This window comes from Pleurodeles waltl, chromosome 9 (assembly GCF_031143425.1).
Source record: "Pleurodeles waltl isolate 20211129_DDA chromosome 9, aPleWal1.hap1.20221129, whole genome shotgun sequence".
In the NCBI taxonomy this organism is placed as follows: Eukaryota; Metazoa; Chordata; class Amphibia; order Caudata; family Salamandridae; genus Pleurodeles; species Pleurodeles waltl.
The window spans coordinates 759955916-759968751 of NC_090448.1; the positions used below are offsets into that span (position 1 = coordinate 759955916).

The window sequence follows — 12836 nt, forward strand, 5'->3', positions numbered from 1 at the left end:
CTACTTATTTGGACATTTTAGATCTCTGGTGTGTCAGATACCTTATTAAACGACAGTAAAAGAATAACTTAATGTACAGGAAAGGGGTAGTTAAAAGATAATAAATGGTGATAGAAGATGAGCCTTAAGCAGAATTTTACATAAAAAGTTGCAAGCAATTGTGCCTGAGTATTAACAAGGCAATTAGAGCAGCAGAAAAATGGGGCATAGCTAAAATAGCAGTATTTTAAGGTAAACAACCCCATTCTAGATTGTAAATTGTTTCGAACTTGCTACCTTTAAATGTGGAAACTATGTTATGCCACACACCTGGCTGACCAGCCTTTTGGTGGTAGAGAACAGATGTTATATCCCTGATAGCATAGATTTGACAACACCGTACACTTTAATATAATCATTATCTACTGGATCTAGATCCACCAGAAAATCAATGGAACAGCAACTGGTAAGGGATCACAAGATGAAATCTAGAATACCAGAGTGATTAATGGGGCAACTGTACATGGGCTTTTCTAAATTTCAAGCTTTAGAAGAGGGCAGCACAGAGCAGCTGTAGGTCAGCAACTGACTACAGTGAAAGTATTTATTTTTGCTATGACTATTCAGTGCATAATTTCAAAACACACTAGAATTTGCTGAAGTATAAAGATGACTAATACTTGAACATCAACTTGAAGATCATAGGGTTAACTAGAAAGTATAGTTAATACATGTGTCGAAAACGGATGTCCCAATTAGTAGCTGCTCCCACACGGATGTGGGAGATCCAAAGTTAATGTCAAGTTGTAGGGAGGAAAGATGAAGTGAGTGTAAAGTGGAAGGACTCAAGGTCTGGGAAGTTCATAGTCTGTGATCCGTTTTTGATAAATACGTGCTTAGACCAGTTATCCAAGTTAATATGTACATCCATCCCCAGGGATCAGCCTTCTCCCTTAACTCCGATGTACTTTGTTGGTTCAGGTGATCCCTCTCATTCACCATCTCTGAACTCAAAATTACAATGTGTAAATTGTAAATGTACAGCGAAAGTGCTACAAACAGATTAAAACAGCTGGCTGCAAGCTCAGAGGCTGGCGTTTATCTTTATTAAAGTTACCAATACAGTTGCAGCAATAATGTACAGAAATAAAAAAAAAAAGATGTCGAGAAAATAAAGCAAATGTAGAAAAAGACCAACAAAAATAATCCAAAAAATTAAGAAAGCCCCGAGAGGCATCCTTCCAAATAAAAAGTGAAAATATTCAGAGCATTAACAATGCCCAGAACGACAGTAGAATAAATTTGACAGCCGTAAAGGGTAAATTCCACTTTTGTAGATGAAAGCAAACTTAAAAGGAGTTAAAAGGTGTATTAGGTGGCTTCTAAGGTGTTTAAGTGTTGGAATTAACTGGAACAAAGCACCAGACATCTATATAAGAAAGTGAAAATAAACGTTGAGACCCACGCACACTCAGTAGTTATGACAAAGTGATCAATTCAAGGTACCCATATTTACCATCAAAATATTACTTTCCGTCAAGATGGCCAAGAACGGACGCCTCCTCCACCCAATAATTTGGATTAAATGACACATAATAGGGCTATTCAGACTTGTCCTTCAACCCAGTCCTTTCTACGAGGTCACAATTTAGATGTACTGCTTTGGACTACATAAAGGCAAATGCACAGTATCTTTAAACCGTGATATTCATTATTTATGGAAAAAATATATCAGTTGCTAGAGATGTCCAAAGTTAATACATTTTTAAGACCGAACAGGCAAAACAACAGCTGAGTTGAACAGAAAAAAACTTGCCAATAGACAGGTCCTTGAAAATATTATGGTTAAGCTAAATAAACAACGTCCACCTATGCCAGAAAAAATAATATATTACTATTTTACCCGATTAACACACCCCTCCCCTTAACTTCACCCATGACACAAATAAGCCTTTTGTGTTCATAAGTTGTTTATTCTTCATTAAAGCCGGCTTTGATTAGTATTTTGTAGCAGTAATAGCCCCACTCTACTCAATCACAGATTTTGGAGTGCTGCAGTGAAACGGTTGTTGAAAGCTTTTAAACATGCTGTGGGAAAGTAGTCCTGAATGGGCCTTTGCAATCAGAATGATCATGTTGTTGCAGCTCGGACGGTTCCATTATACCTCAAAGTAAGCTGCTTTTTCTGCTATTCCAACATCCAATCGGTTGATTAAGCAGCACAACTGCCTTTCAGATCTTTCAAGAAACAGTAGAGAAACAAAGTTGAGAGGTGCCTTCAGTTTCAGCAAAAGTCCAGTCATTCTGCGTAGAAGCATCAGCACACTTTGAGGATTGGTGTAATATTCTACTCTTTCCAAAAGAGCAATGTGGTCTTAAAGTTTTCTTACCAAGTCCGTTAATTTTTCATTTTCAGTCACTCTACATCCACAATATCTGCAATGGAATATTAACAAACTGAGGAGCTTATGTAGGCAGTGTTTTGGAAGTAAATACAGTCACTGAAATATTGTGTAAAACCTGGAATCGAACACGTTTGAGTCAGAGTTGCATACCAAGATGTTAATTTCCTACAATTGTTATATTTGCCTCATCCTCAAGTGCACTACTGAATCAAAAACGTCTGGGAGAAAACAGTATGCACTTCCTGTTTTATTAGTACAACCATCCTAATGCACAAGCAAGTCTATCACACAGGAAATGCAACGCTACAGGACTTTCATAAATCAGAAGATCTACTCGGCAAATGCTCCTTTTCAATTGTGTGTAAAATTACAGTAGACACCTCTCTCAATTTGCATCTCACTCCCCCATCTGGAATTCCTTTAATCTCAGAATTCCCAAACACACGTCATAGGATTACAGAAACCCTCAGTATGTCTGAGTGGTAAAGGCATGTAAAATCTATAAATCGTTATCTATCGAGCCTCGCATTTTAGACAGACATCAAAGAAGAGGCAAAGACAAAATTTAGAAAGCAAATGCAGAGCAAGGCCCATGCATCCTAAAAGTAGTTACCTCAAGACAAGGCTGGCCTGCAGCTTGGGGAGACAACGGTCCCCCCCTCTGGATGATCTCAAACTTAATATTGAAATTTCACTGACAACACAAAAATGAAAATCCAAATATGGTGCCTGAAGGGGCTCAGCTTTCCTATACATCCAGTGCTTTACTGTAAAGGGAATCAGAGTTGCAGTGAGTTGACAAGGATGGGGAGGGGTGATTTGAAAAACACTGACAGAAGAACGGTTGCACTTTAGTATCTGAATATGAAAGACAGCAGCACTAAACACTCCTCCTGAGATGTAGGGTGCAGTGATGAAAGCACAAGTATGAGCCATAACCATCATTAATTTGACCTCTTACAGGGCCCTGACCAACAGTGAATGCAGAAGTTTGTGGGAACATCACAACCTACTCAGCTTTGCAACCGAAAATATTTATGGAAAAGGCCTCTTTTTTCGTCTTTTAAAATAAATAGGCATGCGATCACGTATCTGAGTGGGTGCCAAAGAGCTCTATCTCAAGTTGGTGCTGAATTCAAGCAGTGCTACTGCAAATGTCATGTTTTACTGCTCTCTGGGCAACACAATTCAGCTGTGCCTGAAGCAATGTAATTGGCTCCATTTTTTTGTAACCATTAAACCAAAACTAGTGTGCTTCTCATAGCTCAAAGGGCTACAGATGTAGGGAAGCTCTGCAGACCAGGAACCCCTGAACATTAACCCCAATTCTGGTGTATTAAGATCAGTAATGTAAGACGTCACTAGGCACAAAGGATTCCTTGGAGTCTAGACGTGCACACCCCCTACAGTTCACTGCACAGCACCCTTCTAGTTATCAGATTCTGTACAAGAACCAGTGCAACGAGCAAGCAATGATTACAAGCTCTAAGCTGCTGTGTTGGCTGGGTGATTATAACACATAACGAACTACGACTAAATCACCACAGATTTAGTCCTGATGTTTAATCTTATAGATATCTACGTATTTTGATGTTAGGATTCAGATTAACTTATCATGCATTCTGGCACTAATACACTGGGGGACGGTGGACACATTCGTCCAGCTCACTATTCAAGACACCTTCTTCACCCAGCTGCAAACTTCAGAATTAGCAGCATGGCACAACTTTCACTTCATTCTTGTATTAGAGTTATCTCAGTAAAACAATAACTATGCTACGTGGCATATGCTTAGAAGTAGATGCAGCGGTCTGAAGTTGCCATCCAACTCTGGCATTCAGGATCCATTTTAGCGATTTTTTAAACTGGCCTGGATACATCTTGCTGTTCCATCTAACATCTGTATCACCTGAAAGAAGAAAGATGTGATGCTCCTGAATCCTAAACAGCAGGACTTCACAGGGCAGGTCCGGCATCACATACTCCAAGATGTAAACTGAGTTTTTGACTACCAGCAACTAATAATCCCATATTGTTTTTTCTGCTTGACATACACTGATTCGCAGGTTCGTGCCATTACACATCTGCTTTTGACTCTCAAGGAAGAATGATCATTTTCATGGCGATGTAAATTCTGCCTTCGCCTCTGAGCACATTTAATTTTGCGCTGAATGCTGCATTTCAGGTTCTAACCCCAAGAGTTGCTTTAAGTGTAAAATGAGTGTGTTTAAAAGTGTAAAATGAACCAAAAACAAGAGAATTTTAGTTGGGTCTATCATTCTAAACTTTAAAAAAAAGATCACAGATCAGTTTTTGTATTCAATTATATTTAATTTGTGTTTAATAAAACAGTCCTAGTGTTCCTACTAAAGCCAAGCGAACTTGGTAATGCAATCAAACCAAGGAGAGTGTTATGTTTGGGCATTGTGATTCCTATTGCAGGGTGTGATAACTTCCTTTGTCCAAGATGACTGGTATGGTTACACGAACCATAAAAAAGTTGAAGTTTTAGCTTCTCTTCCATTGCTAGCGGTACAGTATTTCCTTTATCATATCATATGTTAAGCAAGGAGGTGGAGATAAGATAGGAGTTGTTATTAAGGTAAACTGTAAAATAGTAAAAAGGTTTAATGAAAGTTTAATGTTTACATAGAGAAGTAATCTTTGATCAATTGAGATTTTAAAATATTGAAGTAATGTCTTACATTTACCGAGAAAATGCTGCAAATAGGTGTTCCTTTCAATAGGAATGTTTCATGAGAACAAGATGGTCTGGTTCTTATGCCTGTCTGCTTCGTAAGAATGAAGCAAGCTGATTTGGGGTGCATATGTACCACAGCTATATGAGGCGACACTTGAAGTGCCTGGGTGGGTCTGGACATACACTAGTGTTAGCCATTGCTTTGTGTGCTCCAAGAGAACTTGATAATCGGGTTACACTTGGTGTGTTGGATCTGTGAGACTAGACTAGCACCATAGCTATCTGAGGTCTTTGAATTTCTCCTGCCAGTAGCTGCATGAATGTACTTCATGAAGTTTAGTTCTGGGAGAGAATTAGCTCAACCTAGAGTGAAAATCAGAACTTGTATTTGGAGCTTAGGATCAATTCGATACCACGTAAACCACTCTTGAACACAGTGTGGCTGCTGCAGTTGCGTTTCTGTCAAATGAACTGTGGGTCACTTTTCCTTTCTCTTGAGCAAGATTTACACCTGCCTTTACACCCTTGTCATACTGAACTCAATTGTGTTTCACCTCTCATAAGGGTGCATAGACGTAGGACTAAAAAGCATGAGACAAACGAAGCAGAACTTGGAGCCCTTCACATTTGGCAATCCGCCTCTCTTCATCGCCTAAGGGACACATCTGAAAACCAGACACATCCAAGGAAACCCATTTAATATCTGCTGTAGCATACCATTTAAAAAAAGGCTATAAACGTGAAAAGGAAGATGAGAAGAGTAACTACTTCTTCCTCCACACCACTACATACAAAATATGACATGCCAAATCAGATGCCTTACATAGGTCCGGCAAGGTAACAGCAATATTTTAGCTTGTCAAACAAATATAAATGCTCCAACCCATTTTTCGGACAAACATCAGTAGGGAATATGAATTTAGCGCTATCCAATCTTACCTACTGACCAATCAAAATGTATTTACAGTTTAGAGAAAACATGGGAGGAAAATGACCAACCAGGTCACACCCCTAACAAACAGACATCACAAACTCAATAGCCCAGTGCTCACTGACGTACAGAAGCCCAACAGGCATGTTTCCTTACTTCATGATTTGTTTTCTCCTTGGTCAATCCTGCCGCCTGCCCAAAAACACAAGTTTAAATTGGTTGAAGTCAAGGTGGGAATGAGGCCCACCGAGAGAGGGAGGAGGGAGACACAGAGGAGCATTGTATGGAATGGAGGGAAGGTTAAGCACGTGGGACAGACCGGGTATTCAGTCATTATGTTCTTCCTGTCCGTCTGTGTGAGACACTCAGGTCCAGGGCTTACCCCTGAAGGGCAAACAAGAATGAAGGGAGGATTTTTGTGGCTCGCACCATGAACAGGAGAGGCTGGAGGGACTTATGAATTCTGTGCATCTTCTCTCCTCCCCCAGCAGCAATCATGGTCCTCCTTCGCTGTGTGGCCCTCCTCAGCAGCAGCCCCCACCGGATGACTTGACAGGTGTGCTGTCGATCTTCAGATTAGTACGATCACCGCCAGCTGTGGCACCCGGACCCATGCGCTTCTTGATCTCTGCAGCCATTGTCATAAAGGCCTGCTCCACATTGGTGGCATTCTTGGCGCTGGTCTCCAAGAAGGGGATCCCAAGGGAGTCTGCAAATTCCTGCATGGGAAGGGTAAGAATAGAATCAGTTTGGGTAGATTAAACAACTGCCCCTTCTAACAATTCTTTTCCAGAAATTGGCTTCCCGATAGTTAATATAGGTCAGAATAGAAAAGGACATGGACTAAGCTTCCCAGTGCGAAAAAAGTACGGTGTTTTATAATGAACCTAATTGCCGACGCTGACACTTTGAGTATGAAAATGTATGTAGCACAAACAGAAATTGTATTTGCTTGCTGATATTAGAGTGCCATGACTGTTAGAATTTCTATCGCTGAGATCTTCTAATTTAAGCAGTGGATATTAATTATACAGAGCTAACATGTTTTACACTAAGGCAACTAGCTCATCAGAATGGAGGGAAAAATTACCTTCAGACATTGGTACTCTTGGACACTTCTCTCCTTCATTAAAAACCGGTTGGGTATTGTCTGTGCCAACATATAGGACCGGAAAAGGCGATTTTAAAGGAATACCCTTAAAAGTGTTCGAGCTGTCCATGCACAAACAATACTCTACGAGCATGAGCTCTACATCTCACCCACCTCTTACACCCAATTACTTCACCCTTTTACAGCCATGCAGGGTTGTAGCTTGGCATACTCTCCAAGAGGACAGCTGAGCGGGACCTGAATGAATGGTAAGGTACAGAGTACAGAAGCGCAATGAAAGTTGTTTTCATTATATGTATCAGTTCTATTTTCCTGCCATGCTAATCTTGGTTTGTGCCCTACTAGTCAGAGGAGATCCGATTTCTCATACTAAAAATAGTGTGGTAGGAAAACAAGCGTACAAGGACCTATTAATAAACAGTGTCTACAATGGATGTAAAAAACATTAGTTACCTGTGACAACAGCCTTGCACTTTCTGAATATTCTAGAAGAAAATAAGTTACCTACCTGTAACTGTAGTCCTCCAGTATTGGCATCTTTCATAGATTCACTTGCTTGAATCATTCCTCGTTGTCGAAGTGTGTGTCCAACAGTTCCACAGGAAAGCAGTACATTGAAGCTAATGCTAAGGACATTCACTTTAACAGCTTTTCAATGTTGTTATAAAAATGATCCAAAGTCCAGCCAATCATGCAACAGCAGCCTTTAAAACCTTCACCAGAGGCTCCAGTCTCTTAGATTTTCGAGCACGAGAAAGAGGTATACATTAAGGAAAGAAGGTGAGCCTCGATGGGGAAGAGGGTGGGTTGCATGTGAATCTATGAAAAATACCAATACCGGAGAACTACAATTACAGTAACTTATTTTCTTCTTCAGTATTGGATCCTTCATAGATTCACATGCTTGATTCAGAATAGTCAGCAATGAACACAAACTACAAAACATAATAATAATATAGCTGGAAGTGGGAATAGCAGTGGCTCAACTTATTGCAATAGATGTCGTAGAACTGCTTGTCCTACTGCCATACCACACTTTTGTTTCGCAAAGTCCAGGCAGCAATACTGAGTAAAGGTGTGCCTGCTGGACCCTGTCGCTGCTCGGCATATCTGTTGAATGGGCATGCTAGCAAAGAGAGCTGTGGAGGTGGAGACAGCTCTGGTGGAGTGAGCCCTGACTTTGTTGGTCAATGGTTTTCCTGCTTGCCACTGATAAAATTGTATGGCTGATGCAATCCGTTTGGCAAGGGCCGGAAACCCCTTTCTTAGGTCTCTGTAGGTCATTAATAACTGATCCCCTTTGCGGATGAGGTGAGTTCTGTGCAGGTAGAATTTTAGGCATCATTTGACGTCTAAAGTATGCAAGGACCTCTCTGCCTCTGTTTGAGGATTTGGGAAAATATTCTCAGTATTATTAGTTAACTCAGGTGAAAATCGGAATGGACCTTAGGAATACATTTAGGACTGGTCCCAAATAACACGCTGTCTGACCTGAAGAGGAGGAAGGGTTGCTTAATTATGAATGCTTGGATGTCGCTCACTATTTTGGCTGATGTGAGCGCTACCAGAAGTGCTGTCTTCCAAGTGACATATTTTAATTCCGGCCCTGTGAATGGGTTTAAACGGATACTGCATGAGTTGTAAAAGCACTATATTAAAGTGCCAAGAAGGAGGGGGTAGTTTCATAGGAGGAAACCTCCAGAACATCCCTTAAAGGAATCGTTTTATGATCCTGGAAGACCATAAAGAAGGCATGTTAACGGGTCATCTGAATGAGGAAATTGTTGCCAGATGAACTCTGATGGAAGAATGAGAGGTCTGATCTTGCTCGTTAAAGTAGATACAGAAGATTCTGTTCTGGTGGTGAGGTGAACGTATGCGTTTTGGAGTTGATGCACCAGAGACAAAAGCGTTTCCACTTAAGCTCGTTTGTTTTGTTAGTGGTCCCTGCCCTGGCATTCACAAGAATTTCTCTATGGTCGAATGGAATATCTAGCATGGCAAATTCACTGAACTCAGGAGTCAGGCCGACAAATGAAGTGATGTTGGGTTGGGATGACGGACGTGGCCCTGGTTCCTCATCAGAAGCATTGCTATTGGTTTCAGCTGAATCCGAGGTTGCTCCGAGAGAAGCAGGATGTCTGAGAACTAGAATTGTCTTGGTCACCTGAGACCAATGAGAAGAATCCAGTAAGGTTCTCTTCAGTTTCCTGGAGAGGCTTAAAATTAACAGGTCCGGGGGGGGAGCATACCCATAGTTCCCTGACCATCTGAATGAAAACGCATTCCCCCACGATCCCTCCAGTTCTCGTTTGTTGCAAACAGATCCAAGTTTGGTTTGTCCCAACAATGGAAAAGGGTGTCCAGAGCTGGTTGGCTGAGCGCCCATTCATGGCAGGTGGTATTGGTCCTGCTCAAATAGTCTGCAAGGACACTGGATATCCCTGACACATGTTCCACTCTGAGCATTATTCAGTGTCAGAGAGCCCAGCTCCATATTTACTGCGCTTGTTGAGATAGCGCTGGTGAGTTTGTTGCACCCCGCTTGTTTATGTAGTACATGCTTGTGGTACTGTCTGTGCGACTGAGTACCAATGATCATGCTAACTTGAGCAGGAAGGATTTCAGCGCCAAGGTGATGGCCTTCAGCTCCAGCAAGTTTATGTGCAGTGTTGACTGATTGCCAATTCTTGGAGAGGAGTGCCTCATCCATCCAGGGATGCGTTACTGTAATTACATAGTAGGGAATTTGTGCCAGAAACTACAGACCATTGGAGAGGTTTGATCTGCTCGACCACCATAGCACGGCTTGGCACATGGTTGGGGTAATTTGAATTATGTCGTCAAACGATCCATGAGTCTGTAACCATTGCTTGTCTAGCTCCTCTTGTAGCAGTCTCATGCGACGGCACCAATTTGGAATGAGGGGAATGCAGGAGAGCATTGCTAGGAATTATTTGTAAATTCGGACAGAAACAGACTTTCTTGTGGTTAACTTCTGTGCCAGTTGTTGAATTTCTGTTTGCCTGCCCTGCGAGGTGAAGGTTTTGGTTTGGATTATATCCAGCAATGCTCCTAAAAAGGTTATGGTTGTTGCGGTTAGGTGCAATTTTTGGTTGTTCACTGTAAGACCTAAACTGTGTGATAGAGATAGACAGGTTGTCATATCCTTTGTTGCCTGGTGATATGTTTGTGCCTTTATTAGGCAGTTGTCCAGGAAAGGGAATACCTGCACTCCTTCCTGTCTGAGATAGGCTGCCACTGGACCTAGTATCTTGGTGAAAATTTGAGGTGCTGACTTCAGTCCGAATGGTAGCACCTTGAATTGGTAGTGGGTGCCGATAACCCTGAATCGCAGAAATTTGCGGTGCTTTTGATGGATTGGAATATGGAAGTATGCATCCTGGAGATCTAAGGTCCTGAGTTGAGAAGGTGGAGTACATCTTGAAGGGTCACCATGCGAAAGCACTGTCTTCAAAGATCTAAGATGGGGCGCCAACCTGCTGTCTTTTTTCAGGCAAGGAAGAAGCAAATGCAATAACAGATACCCCTTTGAGTCTTTAGAAAAATCTATATGTCTCCTTTCTGCAGCATGATGGAAACTTCTTTTCCCCAACATTTTGGTGAGTTTCAAGAAACTCTAGGTCCCTGAGGGATGACATTGAGCACCTACCTATTTGTCCTGTTACACAGGACCATTGGTGGAAGTATTTGGAAATTCGGTCCCCAATTTGATCTGACAGTGTGGGGGTGGGTAGCAGGCACCCCACGGAGGTCACTGCTTTGTGGCAGTGTCTCTGCCTCTCGAAGATGGTTTTCCCAGGATTGAATATGTTTGTATGCTGATGATGGCAGTTGTCTGTATGACTGTTGGTGGTGTTGTGAGTACTGTGGATAATAGTAAGCCTGTCATTGCTGCCTGTAGTACTGGTATCCTCCTCTAAAAGAGGAGGAGCCTCCCCAAAAGGAATTTGTCTGGAACTACAGTGTGTCAAGGGATTTGGGCTGTTTCGGTGTCAGTCTTGATGGAATGAAGCTCATCATCCACATGCTTCCAAAATAATGATTCGCTGTTGATGGGTTATTCCAGTATTTTTGTTTGCGTCTTTGGGCGGACAGAGGCGGTCTTCAGTCATCCCAGTCTTCTGAGGACAACTGCACCTGCCAGATGTCTAAATCCTGTGGATGACATCTATGCCAAAATCCTTTCCCTCTTCCTGCAGAGCTTTTCGTGCCTCAATTTTCGCTTATTCTGGCAACAGGTCAATATATGTGGTGATGTACGACCACATTTGACAGTCGTAACAGCTAAGAATTGACAGAGAGTTTGCCCCTTAACAGTCATGGCTGCCATGGAGAGCACCCCTTCCCAATGTTTTTCAGCTGACAGCCATTGCTGCCCGGTAGAAAAGAAAGGGAGGTAGAAGGATTCTTAGATCGTAGCTGGGCCACTTGTGATATAACGGAATCAGGATTAGGATGTCCAATTAAACATACCGGGGAGTCGTCAGGTGCCTTATATTTTTTTTATCCAGCCTTAGTAGTACTGCTGAGACTATGACTGGATTCTTCATAACTTTGAGGCCTTCCTCCCATATAAAATAGACAATAAGAATTGCCTGGACAGACATTTTGGTAGGCTCCTTTAAGTCGTAAAGAAAACAGTCAGATTGTTTGGTAACTATAGGAAGTTGAAATCTTTTGGCAGGCTATTCCATATGATTATGAAAGCCACCGATGTCCACCAGTGGTGAATCAACTGGTGGAGGCGTGACAGGGGATAGTGTTTGGAACAGATAGTCATCCCACTCGTTGGGGACTGAGGTAGCGTCTCAAATCTCGCCTTCTTCCCAGTGGTCATCAGTGGAAGGTGCATTGTCCACCAGAGGATCAGCAAGGGTAGCAGCCAGTGTTAGCAGCGCTGCTACAGGTGCAGTAAAGAGTGATGGAGAACATGCTACAGGTGAGAGGGCTGGAGGAGATGGTCTTTGTTTGGGCGTGTGCAATCCTTTGTTGGGTAAATCTGTGATAGTAAGCTTGTAGCATGTGTTGCAAGTTGGTCACCAGTGACAATGGCATCTGGATAGCAGGTTCATGTTGTTCCCGTTTACCATATAAGGAGTATTGCTCCTAGTTATGACCAGCGTGCTCTGGAGCGCAATGCTCCTCATAATATTGTTGCTCCTCCTGGGCATCGTAGGTCAGATGAGCCACACCAAATGGACCTTCCTCCTTATCGTTGTCATCATCTAGGAGATAAGCAGGTGGAAGAGGTGAAACCTTACTGGATAAAGTGTGAGATGGTAGACTGGTATATATTGGGGATTTGCTTTTCACTGTTATCAATGATAATGGTATACGTTAAGTTTTCTTCTGAAGAGATGTGTTCCAACGATGGTGTCATCGATGGGTCACTCGTCAACGTCACTGGATCCCTCGTCAACGATATCGTTGTTAGTAATCCCGTCGACAGATGGCATTACATAGATGGGGAGCTTTTCATTGATGAGTCTCTCGTGGATTTCTTAGTCGACAGTTTTACTTTTGTTGACAGGGCCGCTGTGGACGGTGATGACGCTGTCGAGGAAGCCTTCTGTTTTGAAGGTATCCCGGCTGTTGTGATTGTCGTTGATGATAAAGGTGACAATGAGCCAATCTTTGGTGGGGCTGTAGTAGTAAATGTAGCCGTAGTCACAGTAGAAGCTGCAG

The 12836-nt window shown here is 42.2% G+C and overlaps 1 protein-coding gene across 1 annotated transcript in view; it reads right to left on the reverse strand.

Moving 5' to 3' along the window:
• Nucleotides 1-1063: 1063 nt before the first annotated feature.
• The window catches only part of RAB1B (RAB1B, member RAS oncogene family), a 184281-nt gene continuing 172508 nt past the window's right edge, over nucleotides 1064-12836 (reverse strand). The window contains exon 6 of the mRNA XM_069207925.1: nucleotides 1064-6735. Coding sequence (XP_069064026.1) covers nucleotides 6541-6735 — 195 coding nt within the window. The 3' untranslated portion in view covers nucleotides 1064-6540. The remainder of the gene's footprint in view (nucleotides 6736-12836) is intronic.